This window comes from Entelurus aequoreus, linkage group LG14 (assembly GCF_033978785.1).
Source record: "Entelurus aequoreus isolate RoL-2023_Sb linkage group LG14, RoL_Eaeq_v1.1, whole genome shotgun sequence".
NCBI lineage: Eukaryota > Metazoa > Chordata > Actinopteri > Syngnathiformes > Syngnathidae > Entelurus > Entelurus aequoreus.
The window spans coordinates 65,434,379-65,449,378 of record NC_084744.1 but is presented as its reverse complement, the minus strand read 5'-3'; the positions used below and the strand labels follow the sequence as shown (position 1 = coordinate 65,449,378).

The 15,000-nt window shown below is 34.3% G+C and overlaps 1 protein-coding gene across 1 annotated transcript in view; it reads right to left on the bottom strand.

Annotated features, from left to right (window-relative positions):
• Positions 1 to 15,000, bottom strand: part of LOC133664317 (cadherin-24-like) — a gene marked incomplete at its 3' end in the record, with an annotated part of 310,402 nt that overhangs the window by 11,464 nt on the left and 283,938 nt on the right. The window contains exon 16 of the mRNA XM_062068822.1: positions 7,088 to 7,209. Within this exon, the coding sequence (XP_061924806.1) occupies positions 7,088 to 7,209 (122 nt within the window). The remainder of the gene's footprint in view (positions 1 to 7,087; positions 7,210 to 15,000) is intronic.

Here is a 15,000-nt window from a genome sequence, read left to right as displayed (position 1 = left end):
TCAATGAGGAGAACGCATGGAGCTGCGCACTTAGTCACAGTCTCGCCCTACGCTCTAAGGTACAGCTCCCGTGTCCCTCTATTTATTCAGGAGTTCCCCAGTCAACATCACTGAGGCCGCGTCTAAAAGGAGTGGTCACACATGTCATGCAAAGCCGCTCCAGTACGCACAATACGTGACGGAATGTGCTGGGGCCTTGTGATTGCATTGTCTCTGTTTCGGGGGGGGGGGGGGTCTGAAGGTGGAATGGTTTGAAGAGGTTGATAAATGTGGGAATTGTGCAACTTGGGAAAAATGTCCCATTGATTTCAATGGGAACTTCCTAGAAATTTGGGAATTTAAGGAGAAGCGGGATTTTTTTTTAGGAAAATGATTAGGAGCATGAATGAGCTGAATTGGTTGGTGTTGGAATTGTTTGAATCGGTAAAGAAATGTTGACATAGTAACAGTTTTTTAATTGAGAAATTGTATTATGGAATTCCTGGAATTTCGGGAAAACCAGGAATGTTTGAAATGCATGAAATGTATGAAATGTATGAAATGTATGAAACATGTTTTGACAGTGAAACGGTTGAAATGGGATGAAAAAAAGGAAAAGGAATAGTCAAACGAAAAAGGTTGGAAATAGGGTTAGAAAAAAACTGGAATTCCTGGAAATTTGTTGAACGTGGAAAAATGATAGTTTGACATTTTTCAACCGTTTGAATCGGTTGAAAAATGTGGGAATAGTTGAACTTTGAAAAATGTCCCATTCATTTAAATTGGAACTTCCTGGAAACTTGGGAATTTTGGGAAAAGCAGGATTTTGTTGAAAATGATTAGGAGCATGAATGAGCTGAATTGGTTGGTGTTGGAATTGTTTAAATTGGTCAAGAAATGTTGACGTAGAAACCGTTTTTTTAATTGAGAAATTGTATCATGGAATTCCTGGAATTTCGGGAAAACCGGAAATGTTTCTCGTTCTCGACTATGAAAAATGTTTTGACAGTAAAACGGTTGAAATATGATGAAAAAAAAGGAAAAGGAATAGTCAAACCAAAAAGGTTGGAAGTGGGGTTAGAAAAAAATGGAATTCCTGGAAATTTGTTGAACGTGGAAAAAATTATAGTTTGACATTTTCCAACCGTTTGAATCGGTTGAAAAATGTGGGAATTGTTGAATTTTGAAAAATGTCCCATTCATTTCCATTGGAACTTCCTGGAAATTTGGGAATTTAAGGAGAAGCAGGATTTTTTTTGGAAAATGATTAGGAGCATGAATGAGCTGAATTGGTTGGTGTTGGAATTGTTTAAATCGGTCAAGAAATGTTGACGTAGAAACCGTTTTTTTAAATTGAGAAATTGTATTATGGAATTCCTGGAATTTCGGGAAAACCGGAAATGTTTCTAGTTTTCGACTATGGAAAATGTTTTCACAGTGAAACGGTTGAAATGGGATGAAAAAAAGGAAAAGGAATAGTCAAACGAAAAAGGTTGGAAGTGGGGTTAGAAAAAAACGGGAATTCCTGGAAATTTGTTGAACGTGGAAAAATTATAGTTTGACATTTTTCAACCGATTCAAACAGTTGAAAAATGAGGAGAACGCATGGAGCTGCGCACTTAGTCACAGTCTCTAAAAGGAGTGGTCACGCATACCATGCAAAGCAGCTCCAGTACGCACAATACGTGACGGAATGTGCTGGGGCCTTGTGATTGCCTCGTCTCAGCTTCGTCCGCGTGCTGTCGTCTTATCTTCGTTGAGGTCCTTGAACTCCTTGGCTGTTAGCGGGCTAAAACCAAGGGGTCCCCACATCTGCAGTCCCCTCCAAGTTTTCTCATTGCAATCCCATTGGGTTGAGTTTTTCCTTGCCCTGATGTGGGATCTGAGCCCAGGATGTTGTTGTGGCTTGTGCAGCCCTTTGAGACACTCGTGATTTAGTGATTGATTGATTGATTGAGTTGCTGTGTGGGAATATCGGAACGTGTTGTGACTGGGTGGAGTCGGCTCTCTTGGTTGCTTTGTTGGGTCTGCTCCTGTCGCTGGCCATGCTTCCACCCCACCCCAGCAGACCATGGCGTGGAACACGAATAAATGACTGGCTGACATAGACAATAGTCTCGCACAAATAGGCCGCTATACGCCTTTCAATTTGCGGAGAGGGTTTGCACGACTAGTCGGTGCCAACGGAATGAACGGGAAAGCGTCTCTTACGAGCTTGTTTATTTCTAATGGCAAAAATGCGGTGGTTACTCGGAGTGTGTGGAGGGGCTGCGGGCCGCCCCTGCTCGTGGGTTTATTTGAGGCCTGGCCATCAGTTGCTGTGTGGGAATATTGGAACGTGTTGTGACTGGGTGGATGTATATGTATATGTATATATATATATGTATATTTATATGTATATGTATATATGTGGGTATATGAATATATGCCGGTATATGTATATATGTGTGTATATGAATATATGTGGGTATATGTATATATGTGTGTATATATATATTATGTGTGTATATGTACATATGTATATGTATGTATATGTATATATGTGTGTATATGTATATATGTGGGTATGTGTGTATTTGTATATTATGTGTGTATATGTACATATGTGTATGTATGTATATGTATATATATATGTGTGTATATGTAGGTATATGTATATATATGTGTGTATATGTATATATGCGGATATATGTGTGTATATGTATATTACGTGTGTATATGTACACATGTGTATGTATGTATATGTATAGAAAATTGATTTGATTTGATATGTGTGTATATGTATATATGTGTGCATATGTATATTATGTGTGTATATGTACATATGTGTATGTATGTATATGTATATATATATGTGTGTATATGTACTGTATGTATGTGGGTATATGTATATATGTGTGTAAATGTATATTATGTGTGTATATGTACATATGTGTATGTAATATGTATATATATGTGTGTATATGTATATATATGTGTGTATATGTATATATGTGTATGTATGTATGTATATATATGTGTGCATATGTATGCATATGTATATGTGTGTATATGTATATATGCGGGTATATGTATATGTGTGTATATGTATATTATGTGTGTATATGTACATATGTGTATGTATGTATATGTATATATATATATGTGTGTATATGTATATTATGTGTGTATATGTACATATGTATATGTGTGTATATGTATATATGCGGGTATATGTATATGTGTGTATATGTATATTATGTGTGTATATGTACATATGTGTATGTATGTATATGTATATATATATATATATATATATATATATATATATATATATATATATATATATATATATATGTGTGTATATGTATGTATATGTATATGTGTGTATATGTATATATGCGGGTATATGTATATATGTGTGTATATGTATATTATGTGTGTATATTTACAAATGTGTATGTATGTATATGTATAGAAAGTTGATTTGATTTGTTTTGATTTGATATGTGTGTATATGTATATATGTGTATGTATGTATATGTATATATATATATGTGTGTATACAGTATGTATATATGTGGGTATATGTATATATGTGTTTATATGTATATTATGTGTGTATATGTACATATGTGTATGTATGTATATGTGTATATATACTGTATATATGTGTATATGTATATATGTGGGTATATATATATTATGTGTGTTTATGTATATTATGTGTGTATATGTGCATATGTGTATGTATGTATATGTATATATATATATGTGTGTATATGTATATATGTGTGTATATGTATATATGTGGGTATATATATATTATGTGTGTTTATGTATATTATGTGTGTATATGTGCATATGTGTATGTATGTATATGTATATATATATGTGTGTATATGTATATATGTGTGTATATGTATATTATGTGTGTATATGTACATATGTGTATGTATGTATATGTAAATATATAATGTGTGTATATGTATATATGTGTGGTTATATGTATAAATGTGGGTATATGTATATTATGTGTGTATACTGTATGTACATATGTGTATGTATGTATATGTACATATCATGTGAATATGTATATATGTGGGTATATGTATATTATGTGTGTATATGTACATATGTGTATGTATGTATATGTGTATATATACTGTATATGTGTGTATATTTATATATGTGGGTATATATATATGTTGGTATATATATATATTATGTGTGTTTATGTATATTATGTGTATATATGTGCATATGTGTATGTATGTAAATGTGTGTATATGTATATAGGTGTGTATATGTATATTATGTGTGTATATGTACATATGTGTATGTATGTATATGTAAATATATAATGTGTGTATATGTATATATGTGTGGTTATATGTATATATGTGGGTATATGTATATTATGTGTGTATACTGTATGTACATATGTGTATGTATGTACATATGTGTATGTATGTATATGTACATATCATGTGAATATGTATATATGTGTCTATATGTATATTATGTGTGTATATGTACATATGTGTATGTATGTTTATGTGTATGTATATATATGTATGTATATATTATACGGTATTTAAATGGCAGATACTTTTTTTTTAATTGACAAAAGTCCAAGTCACATGGCTTATAACATCCCCACTAAGCCCGCCTCTTCAAAGCTGCAGATGACAGCTAGAAAGAAATCCACAACGTTGCCATCGGAGTCAGTGACAAAAACAAAAGCACAAGCAGAAAACAAACCACAGACGGGTCAAGGTCCCAAATAAACAAAGATCGGCCACATTGGAGCTCATAGAAGTAGTTAAAAGAAGAATGACGTCCGGTGGGAAATTAAGACGCACACAATTGTTTTCATTTAACATTTGCTGCGGGAAAATGCAAAAACCAGCTTTTCTTCTACATGTTGTAAAACGAAAGCGAAAGTGTGAGAGGAAGTCCAAAGTGCATTTACAAGGTGGAGAGAGTGCTGACAATAGACCACCGAGGACCCCGCCTGCCTGTTCACGAATATATTCCACACCGCTATAAAGTCACTATATTCTGTGACACATCAGTGGAAGTAGCCGTCAAGTACACCTTTTAATGAGACGTCACAGGATGATGAAATATTCAACTATTTCCTTTGGCATTTTTTTTTGGGTGAGAATAATCTAGTGAGCATGTTGTACGTCTTTTTGTGCATGTGTGAGGAAACATCCGTATGGTTTCCATTATAAAAAATATTGATATTTTAACTATATATCAATGGCAGCCATTGTTCCTGGTTCTAATCCCACATCTAATCCCACATCTAATCCCACAGAGGTGAATCACAACACATTTTTAATTTTCGATTAGTCAATGTTTATGATTTAGCAGTAATTTAAGTTTTTTGTTTACATGCTTTTTTTAATTGGACCCTAATTAGAATAAAAACTAAGAATCATCTTTATATATATATATTATATATATAAATATATATAATATAATATATATTATATATTATTATAATATAATAATAATAATAATAATATATATAATATAATATTATTATCATATATATAATATATATACAGTATATATATATATATATATATATAATATATATATATATATATATATATATATATATATATATATATATATATAATATATATATATATAATATATATATATATATATATATATATAATATATATATATATAATATATATATATAATATATATTATATATTTATATATATATGATGTACTTAGTCCATAAGTACACAAATGTGTACTTCATGTTTAGTGACATGCTCATTCTTATTTTTACACTTTTTTTTTCTTCAAAATTCCATTGTATGTTATACTCTTCTGACACCACCAGATGGCAGTATAGGTGTCCACATAAGTGGCCGTAAGACCCCAATTCAGCAGTGTACACAATTTTGGAAATAAGAGCTAAAAGGTGCTGTCCACGCATGTGGCCACTAAGGCCTTTTAGAGGTTTTTAAAGTTGACAACAGATATAATACTCTTTTTTTCTGTACATTTTCTTATTAATATTTCAAGTTAAAAGAGTTTTAAAGTCCATCCTTTATTGTGGCTGTCTATGACGGTTATTACAGAAAAAAAAATGCTAAAAAAATTATTTACATGTAAATTGCCATTTTTATTTATTCTGCTTCTAAATTGGTTAATAGTTTTCGAGAATATATTAAAAAAAAAAAATTATATATACATATATTTTTTTACAGAATAAATATTTGTATTAAAATTGTTTAACTATTATTGTCAATATCGTTATTAATATTATTATTATTGTAATTATTATTGATACTGTTTCTTTTTTTGCTTTTGGTTTTCATTGTTGTAGTACTCTATTTAGTGAATATTATATTTTTATTGTTCGTGTAAAGCAGTGGTCCCCAACCACCGGTCCGTAGCCCGGTACCGGTCCGCGGACCGATTGGTACCGGGCCGCAAAAGAAATTAAAAAAAAAAAAATTTTTTTTAATTTTATTTATTTATTTTTTTTTGGTATTAAATCAACATAAAAAACACAATATATACATTATATATCAACATAGATCAATACGGTCTGCAGGGATACAGTCCGTTAGCACACCTGATTGTATTTGTTTATGAAAAAAAAATTACAAAAATAATAATAAAATAAACTTAAACGTGTGGACAATGCTGAAGAAACAAGTCCATGTCAGAAAACCAACACATTTAGCTGAACTGCACCAATTTTGCCAAGAGGAGTGGTCAAAAATTCAAGCAGAAGCTTGTGGATGGCTACCAAAAGCGCCTTATTGCAGTGAAACTTGCCAAGGGTAAGCAAATATTAACATTGCTGTATGTATACTTTTGACCAAGTCACATTTTCAGTAGACCCATAATAAATTCATAAAAGAACCAAAACTTTATGAATGTTTTTTGTGACCAACAAGTATGTGCTCCAATCACTACATCACAAAAAAATAAGAGTTGTAGAAATGATTGTAAACTCAAGACAGCCATGACATGATGTTCTTTACAAGTGTATGTACACTTTTGACCACGACTGTTTATCTGTGCAAAAATACATTAATATTGACAACAGTGTCTACATGCAAGCTATACAGTAAGACATACTGACCTGCCCTATGGTAGATGAGTCGCACATAGCTGTTGTGTACTGCCTGTCCAGCTCGGGGGCGTTGTCGTTGAGGTCCAAAGTCTCTATAGCAACCAGAACCCTGGACACCTGGCTGGGGTTGTCTGCAAAGCAACGGAGACGCACGCTGTTTACAACACAAACAGCTTCAAATATAAAAATATTCCGCCAGCACCGTCCCCACGGATGCAATAACCCGTCCCACAAAGGTGCAACGCGCCCTCCATTAAACCGACTCAATCGTACTTGTGGGTAAGCTCGGCCGTTTTGCGGTTAATTCAAACGTGAGCGCTCGAAATCCCATCGGTGCGAGAATAGAAAGTTGGAAATTAGGCTGCCTCAGCTGGAAAACGTCCAACGTTTCATTTGCACTGTTGAACACCCTTTCCGGGGGTGGGTTTGAAGTCAAGTTTGCATGCAGTTACACAGCAAAGTGGTTCAATATTATATTACACGTCGTCAAAAAGCATGTTGTTTCAATGTTGTATTTGTGTTGTAGAATATTGGTCGGGAAATGACCAAAATTCAACGGTCAAATCAACGTCAGAACCTGACATTGAATAATGGTTGTCAAAAAACATGTTGTTTCAACGTTGTATTTGTGTTGTAGAATATTGGTTGGGAAACGACCAAAATTGAATGGTCAAATCAACAACAGAACAACATTGATTAAACGTCGTCAAAAAGCATGTTGTTTCAACGTTGTATTTTTGTTGTAGTAGATTGTTTGGGAAATGACCAAAATTCAACGGTCGAATAAACGTCAGAACCCAACATTGATTAAACGTCGTCAAAAAGCATGTTGTTTCAACATTGTATTTGTGTTGTGGAAAATTGGTTGGGAAATTACCAACATTTAATGGCCAAATCAACGTAATAACCCAACATTGATTAAACGTCGTCAAAAAGCATGTTGTTTCAACGTTGTATTTGTGTTGAAAATTGGTTGGGAAATGACAACAATTCAACGTTCGAATCAACGTCACAACCTGACGTTGAAAAATGGTTGTCAAAAAGCATGTTGTTTCAACGTTGCATTTGTGTTGTAGAATATTGGTTGGGAAATGACCAAAATTCAACGGTCAAATCAACGTCAGAACCTGACATTGAATAATGGTTGTCAAAAAGCATGTTGTTTCAACGTTGTATTTGTGTTGTAGAATATTGGTTGGGAAATGACCAAAATTCAATGGTCGAATCAACGTCAGAACCCGACATTGATTAAACGTCGTCAAAAAGCATGTTGTTTCAACGTTGTATTTTTGTTGCAGTAGATTGTTTGGGAAATGACCAAAATTCAACGGTCGAATCAACGTCAGAACCCGACATTGATTAAACGTCGTCAAAAAGCATGTTGTTTCAACATTGTATTTGTGTTGTTGAATATTGGTTGGGAAATAACCAAATAAATCAACGTCACAACCCAACATTTATTAAACGTCGTCAAAAAGCATCTTGTTTCAACGTTGTATTTGTGTTGTAGAATATTGGTTGGGAAATGACCAATATTCAACGGTCGAATAAACGTCAGAACCCAACATTGATTAAACGTTGTCAAAAAGCATGTTGTTTCAACGTCGTAATTGTGTTGTAGAATATTGATCAGGAAATGACCAAATTTCAATGGTCCAATCAACGTCCGAACCCAACATTGATTAAACGTTGTCAAAAAGCATGTTGTTCCAACATTGTATTTGTATTGTAGAATATTGGTTGGGAAATGACCAAAATTCAATGGTCAGATCAACGTCAGAACCCAACATTGATTAAATGTCGTCAAAAAGCATGTTGTTTCAATGTTGTATTTGTGTTGTAGAATATTCGTTAGGAAATGACCAAAATTCAACGGTCAAATCAATGTCACAACCTGACATTGATTAAACGTCGTCAAAAAGCATGTTGTTTCAACGTTGTATTTGTGTTGAAAATTGGTTGGGAAATGACCAAAATTCAACGTTCAAATCAATGTCACAACCTGACATTGATTAAACGTCGTCAAAAAGCATGTTGTTTCAATGTTGTATTTGTGTTGTAGAATATTGGTTGGGAAATGACCAAAATTCAATGGTCAAATTAATGTCAGATCCCGACTTTGATTAAACGTCGTCAAAAAGCATGTTGTTTCAACGTTGTATTTTTGTTGTAGTAGATTGTTTGGGAAATGACCAAAATTCAACGGTCGAATCAACGTCAGAACCCGACATTGATTGAACGTCGTCAAAAAGCATGTTGTTTCAACATTGTATTTATGTTGTTGAAAATTGGTTGGAAAATGACCAAATTTCAATGGTCAAATCAACGTCACAACCTGACGTGGAACAAAGATAGTCAAAAAGCATTTTGTTCCAAAAGTGTTTTTGTGTTGTTGAAAATTGGTTGGGAAATGACCGAAATTCAACGGTCGAATAAACGTCAGAACCCAACATTGATTAAAAGTCGTCAAAAAGCATGTTGTTTCAACGTTGTATTTGTGTTGAAAATTGGTTGGGAAATGACCAAAATTCAACGGTCGAATCAACGTCACAACCTGACGTTGAATAATGGTTGTCAAAAAGCATGTTGTTTTAACGTTGTATTTGTGTTGTGGAAAATTGGTTGGGAAATTACCAACATTTAATGGCCAAATCAACGTAATAACCCAACATTGATTAAACGTTGTCTAAAAGCATGTTGGTTCAACGTTGTATTTGTGTTGTAGAATATTGGTTGGGAAATGACCAAAATTCAATGGTTGAATCAACGTCTGAACCCGACATTGATTAAACATCATCAAAAAGCATGTTGTTTCAACGTTGTATTTGTGTTGTCAGGCTGACAAGCCAGGACCTGGTCCTGGGTCCACAGCAGCAGGATCCAGATAGAGAGTGGTGTAAATATACGGGTCGGCATATGCATGTTGTCACTGTGGCCCCATCCCGAAAACCGTGGCTGGTTTTGATGTTAGGGCCGAGGCTGTCGTCCCCCGTGGCCACCAGACGACACACGCTGTGCTCCGCGTCAACACAAAAGACTTTTTTTTATTAGACGGCGCTCGTTATTGCGGACACAAACACAGTCTGTCCAAACCTCTGCCACAACAAGCCCCCCAGGACATTTTAGGCAAAGATCTAGAGAGGAGCATGACTGAAAATAGTTGCCTCCATGACGGTAATATTAAATGCAAATACCTTTTGTTTGATTTCTGTGTCAGACGGCAATATTTGGTCCTCGACATAAACCCACCCTTACCTGCCACATGATGCACCGAATAGGATTCAACCAAACCCAGCAGGCATGAGACGTTGACACAACGTTGATTATACCTTTAAAACGGACTTGGAAACAACGTTGCAAAATAGTTGTTGGTAAATTGAGAAAACGTTGGCGTGTAACGTTGGATCTCAGTGTTGGTTGTAAAATGACCAAATTTCAATGGTCAAAACCCACGTCAGAACCCAACATTGAATAAACGTCGTCAAAAAGCACGTTGTTTCAACGTTGTATTTGTGTTGTTGAATATTGGTTGGGATATGAACAAAATACAAAGGTCAAATCTACCTCAAAACCCAACATCGATTAAACGTCATCAAAAAGCATGTTGTTTCAACGTTGTATTTGTGGTGTAGAATATTGGTTGGGAAATAACCAAAATTCAACGGTCGAATCAACGTCTGAACCCAACATTGAATAAACGTCGTCAAAAAGCACGTTGTTTCAACGTTGTATTTGTGTTGTTGAATATTGGTTGGGATATGAACAAAATACAACGGTCAAATCTACCTCAAAACCCAACATTGATTAAACGTTGTCAAAAAGCATGTTGTTTCAACGTTGTATTTGTGTTGTAGAATATTGGTTGGGAAATGACCAAATTTCAATGGTCAAATCAACGTCAGAACCCAACATTGAATAAACGTCGTCAAAAAGCACGTTGTTTCAACGTTGTATTTGTGTTGTTGAATATTGGTTGGGATATGAACAAAATACAACGGTCAAATCTACCTCAAAACCCAACATTGATTAAACGTCATCAAAAAGTATGTTGTTTTAATGTTGTATTTGTGTTGAAAATTGGTTGAGAATTGACCAAAATTCAACGGTCGAATCAACGTGACAACCCAACATTGATTAAATGTCGTCAAAAAGCATGTTGTTTCAACGTTGTATTTGTGTTGTTGAATATTGGTTGGGAAATGACCAAATTTCAATGGTCAAATCAACGTCAGAACCCAACATTGATTAAACGTCGTCAAAAAGCATGTTGTTTCAACGTTGTATTTGTGTTGTTGAATATTGGTTGGGATATGAACAAAATACAACGGTCAAATCTACCTCAAAACCCAACATTGATTAAACGTCATCAAAAAGTATGTTGTTTCAACGTTGTATTTGTGTTGTAGAATATTGGTTGGGAAATGACCAAAATTCAACGGTCGAATCAACGTCAGAACCCAACATTGATTAAATGTCGTCAAAAAGCATGTTGTTTCAATGTAGTAATTGTGTTGTAGAACATTTGTGGGGAAATGACCAAATAAATCAACGTCACAACCCGACATTGATTAAACGTCGTCAAAAAGGATGTTGTTTCAACGTCGTAATTGTGTTGTAGAATATTGATCAGGAAATGACCAAAATTCAGCGGTCAAATCAACGTCAGAACCCAACATTGATTAAATGTCGTCAAAAAGCATGTTGTTTTAACGTTGTATTTGTGTTGAAAATTGGTTGGGAATTGACCAAAATTCAATGGTAGAATCAACGTCACAACCCGACATTGGTTAAACGTCGTCAAAAAGCATGTTGCTTCAACGTTGTATTTGTGTTGTTGAATATTGGTTGGGAAATGACCAAAATTCAACGGTCAAATCAACGTCAGAACCTGACATTGATTAAACGTCATCAAAAAGCATGTTGTTTCAATGTTGTATTTGTGTTGTAGAACATTGATCAGGAAACTACCAAAATTCAGCTGTCAAATCTTCGTCAAAACCCAACATTGATTAAACGTCATCAAAAAGTATGTTGTTTCAACGTTGTATTTGTGGTGTAGAATATTGGTTGGGAAATGACCAAAATTCAACGGTCGAATCAACGTCAGAACCCAACATTGATTAAATGTCGTCAAAAAGCATGTTGTTTCAATGTAGTAATTGTGTTGTAGAACATTTGTGGGGAAATGACCAAATAAATCAACGTCACAACCCGACATTGATTAAACGTCGTCAAAAAGGATGTTGTTTCAACGTCGTAATTGTGTTGTAGAATATTGATCAGGAAATGACCAAAATTCAGCGGTCAAATCAACGTCAGAACCCAACATTGATTAAATGTCGTCAAAAAGCATGTTGTTTTAACGTTGTATTTGTGTTGAAAATTGGTTGGGAATTGACCAAAATTCAATGGTAGAATCAACGTCACAACCCGACATTGGTTAAACGTCGTCAAAAAGCATGTTGCTTCAACGTTGTATTTGTGTTGTTGAATATTGGTTGGGAAATGACCAAAATTCAACGGTCAAATCAACGTCAGAACCTGACATTGATTAAACGTCATCAAAAAGCATGTTGTTTCAATGTTGTATTTGTGTTGTAGAACATTGATCAGGAAACTACCAAAATTCAGCTGTCAAATCTTCGTCAAAACCCAACATTGATTAAACGTCATCAAAAAGTATGTTGTTTCAACGTTGTATTTGTGGTGTAGAATATTGGTTGGGAAATGACCAAAATTCAACGGTCGAATCAACGTCAGAACCCAACATTGATTAAATGTCGTCAAAAAGCATGTTGTTTCAATGTAGTAATTGTGTTGTAGAACATTTGTGGGGAAATGACAAATAAATCAACTTCACAACTTGACATTGATTAAACGTCGTCAAAAAGGATGTTGTTTCAACGTCGTAATTGTGTTGTAGAATATTGATCAGGAAATGACCAAAATTCAATGGTCAAATCAACGTCAGAACCCAACATTGATTAAATGTCGTCAAAAAGCATGTTGTTTTAACGTTGTATTTGTGTTGAAAATTGGTTGAGAATTGACCAAAATTCAACGGTCGAATCAACGTGACAACCCAACATTGATTAAATGTCGTCAAAAAGCATGTTGTTTCAACGTTGTATTTGTGTTGTTGAATATTGGTTGGGAAATGACCAAAAATCAATGGTCAAATCAACGTCAGAACCCGACATTGATTAAATGTCGTCAAAAAGCATGTTGTTTCAACGTTGTATTTGTGTTGTAGAATATTCGTTAGGAAATGACCAAAATTCAACGGTCGAATAAACCTCAGAACCTGACATTGATTAGACGTTGTTAAAAATCATGTTGTTTCAACGTTGTATTTGAGTTGTTGAAAATTGGTTGGGAAATGACCAAATAAATCAACGTCACAACCCGACATTGATTAAACGTCGTCAAAAAGCATGTTGTTTCAACGTTGTATTTGTGTTGTAGAATATTGGATCGAGAAATGACCAATATTCAATGATCAAATCAACGTCAGAACCCAACATTGTTTAAACGTCATCAAAAATGTTGTTTTTTCAATGTTGTATTTGTGTTGTAGAATATTGGTTGGGAAATTACCAAAATTCAACGGTCATGCCAACGTCAGAACCCAACATTGATTAAACGTCATCAAAAAGCATGTTGTTTTAACGTTGTATTTGTGTCGAAAATTGGTCGAGAATTGACCAAAATTCAATGGTCAAATCAGCGTCAGAACCTGACATTGATTAGACGTCGTCAAAAAGCATGTTGTTTCAACGTTGTATTTGTGTTGTACAACATTGATCAGGAAATGACCAAAATTCAGCGGTCAAATCTACGTCAAAACCCAACATTGATTAAACGTCATCAAAAAGTATGTTGTTTCAACATTGTATTTGTGGTGTAGAACATTGGTTGGGAAATGACCAAAATTCAACGGTCGAATCAACGTCAGAACCCAACATTGATTAAATGTCGTCAAAAAGCATGTTGTTTCAATGTAGTAATTGTGTTGTAGAACATTTGTGGGGAAATGACCAAATAAATCAACGTCACAACCCGACATTGATTAAACGTCGTCAAAAAGGATGTTGTTTCAACGTCGTAATTGTGTTGTAGAATATTGATCAGGAAATGACCAAAATTCAGCGGTCAAATCAACGTCAGAACCCAACATTGATTAAATGTCGTCAAAAAGCATGTTGTTTTAATGTTGTATTTGTGTTGAAAATTGGTTGAGAATTGACCAAAATTCAACGGTCGAATCAACGTGACAACCCAACATTGATTAAACGTCATCAAAAAGCATGTTGTTTCAACGTTGTATTTGTGTTGTAGAATATTGGTTGGGGAAATGACCAAAATTCAATGGTCAGATCAACATCAGAACCTGACATTGATTAAACATTGTCAAAAAGCATGTTGTTTGAATGTTGTATTTGTGTTGAAAATTGGTTGGGAAATGACCAAAATTCAACGGTCGAATCAACGTCAGAAGCCAACATTGATTAAACATAGTCAAAAAGCATGTTGTTTCAACGTTGTATTTGTGTTGTAGAATATTGGTTGGGAAATGACCGAAATTCAACGGTCCAATCAACGTCACAACCCAACATTGATTAAACGTCGTCAAAAAGCATGTTGTTTCAACGTTATATTTGTGTTGCAGAATATGGGTTGGGAAATGACCAAAATTCAACGGTCAAATCAACGTCAGAACCTGACATTGATTAAACGTCGTCAAAAAGCATGTTGTTTCAACACTGTATTTGTGTTGTAGAACAGTGATCAGGAAATGACCAAAATTCAATGGTCAAATCTACGTCAAAACCCAACATTGATTAAACGTCATCAAAAAGCATGTTGTTTCAACGTTGTATTTGTGTTGTAGAATATTGGTTGGGAAATGACCAAATTTCAAT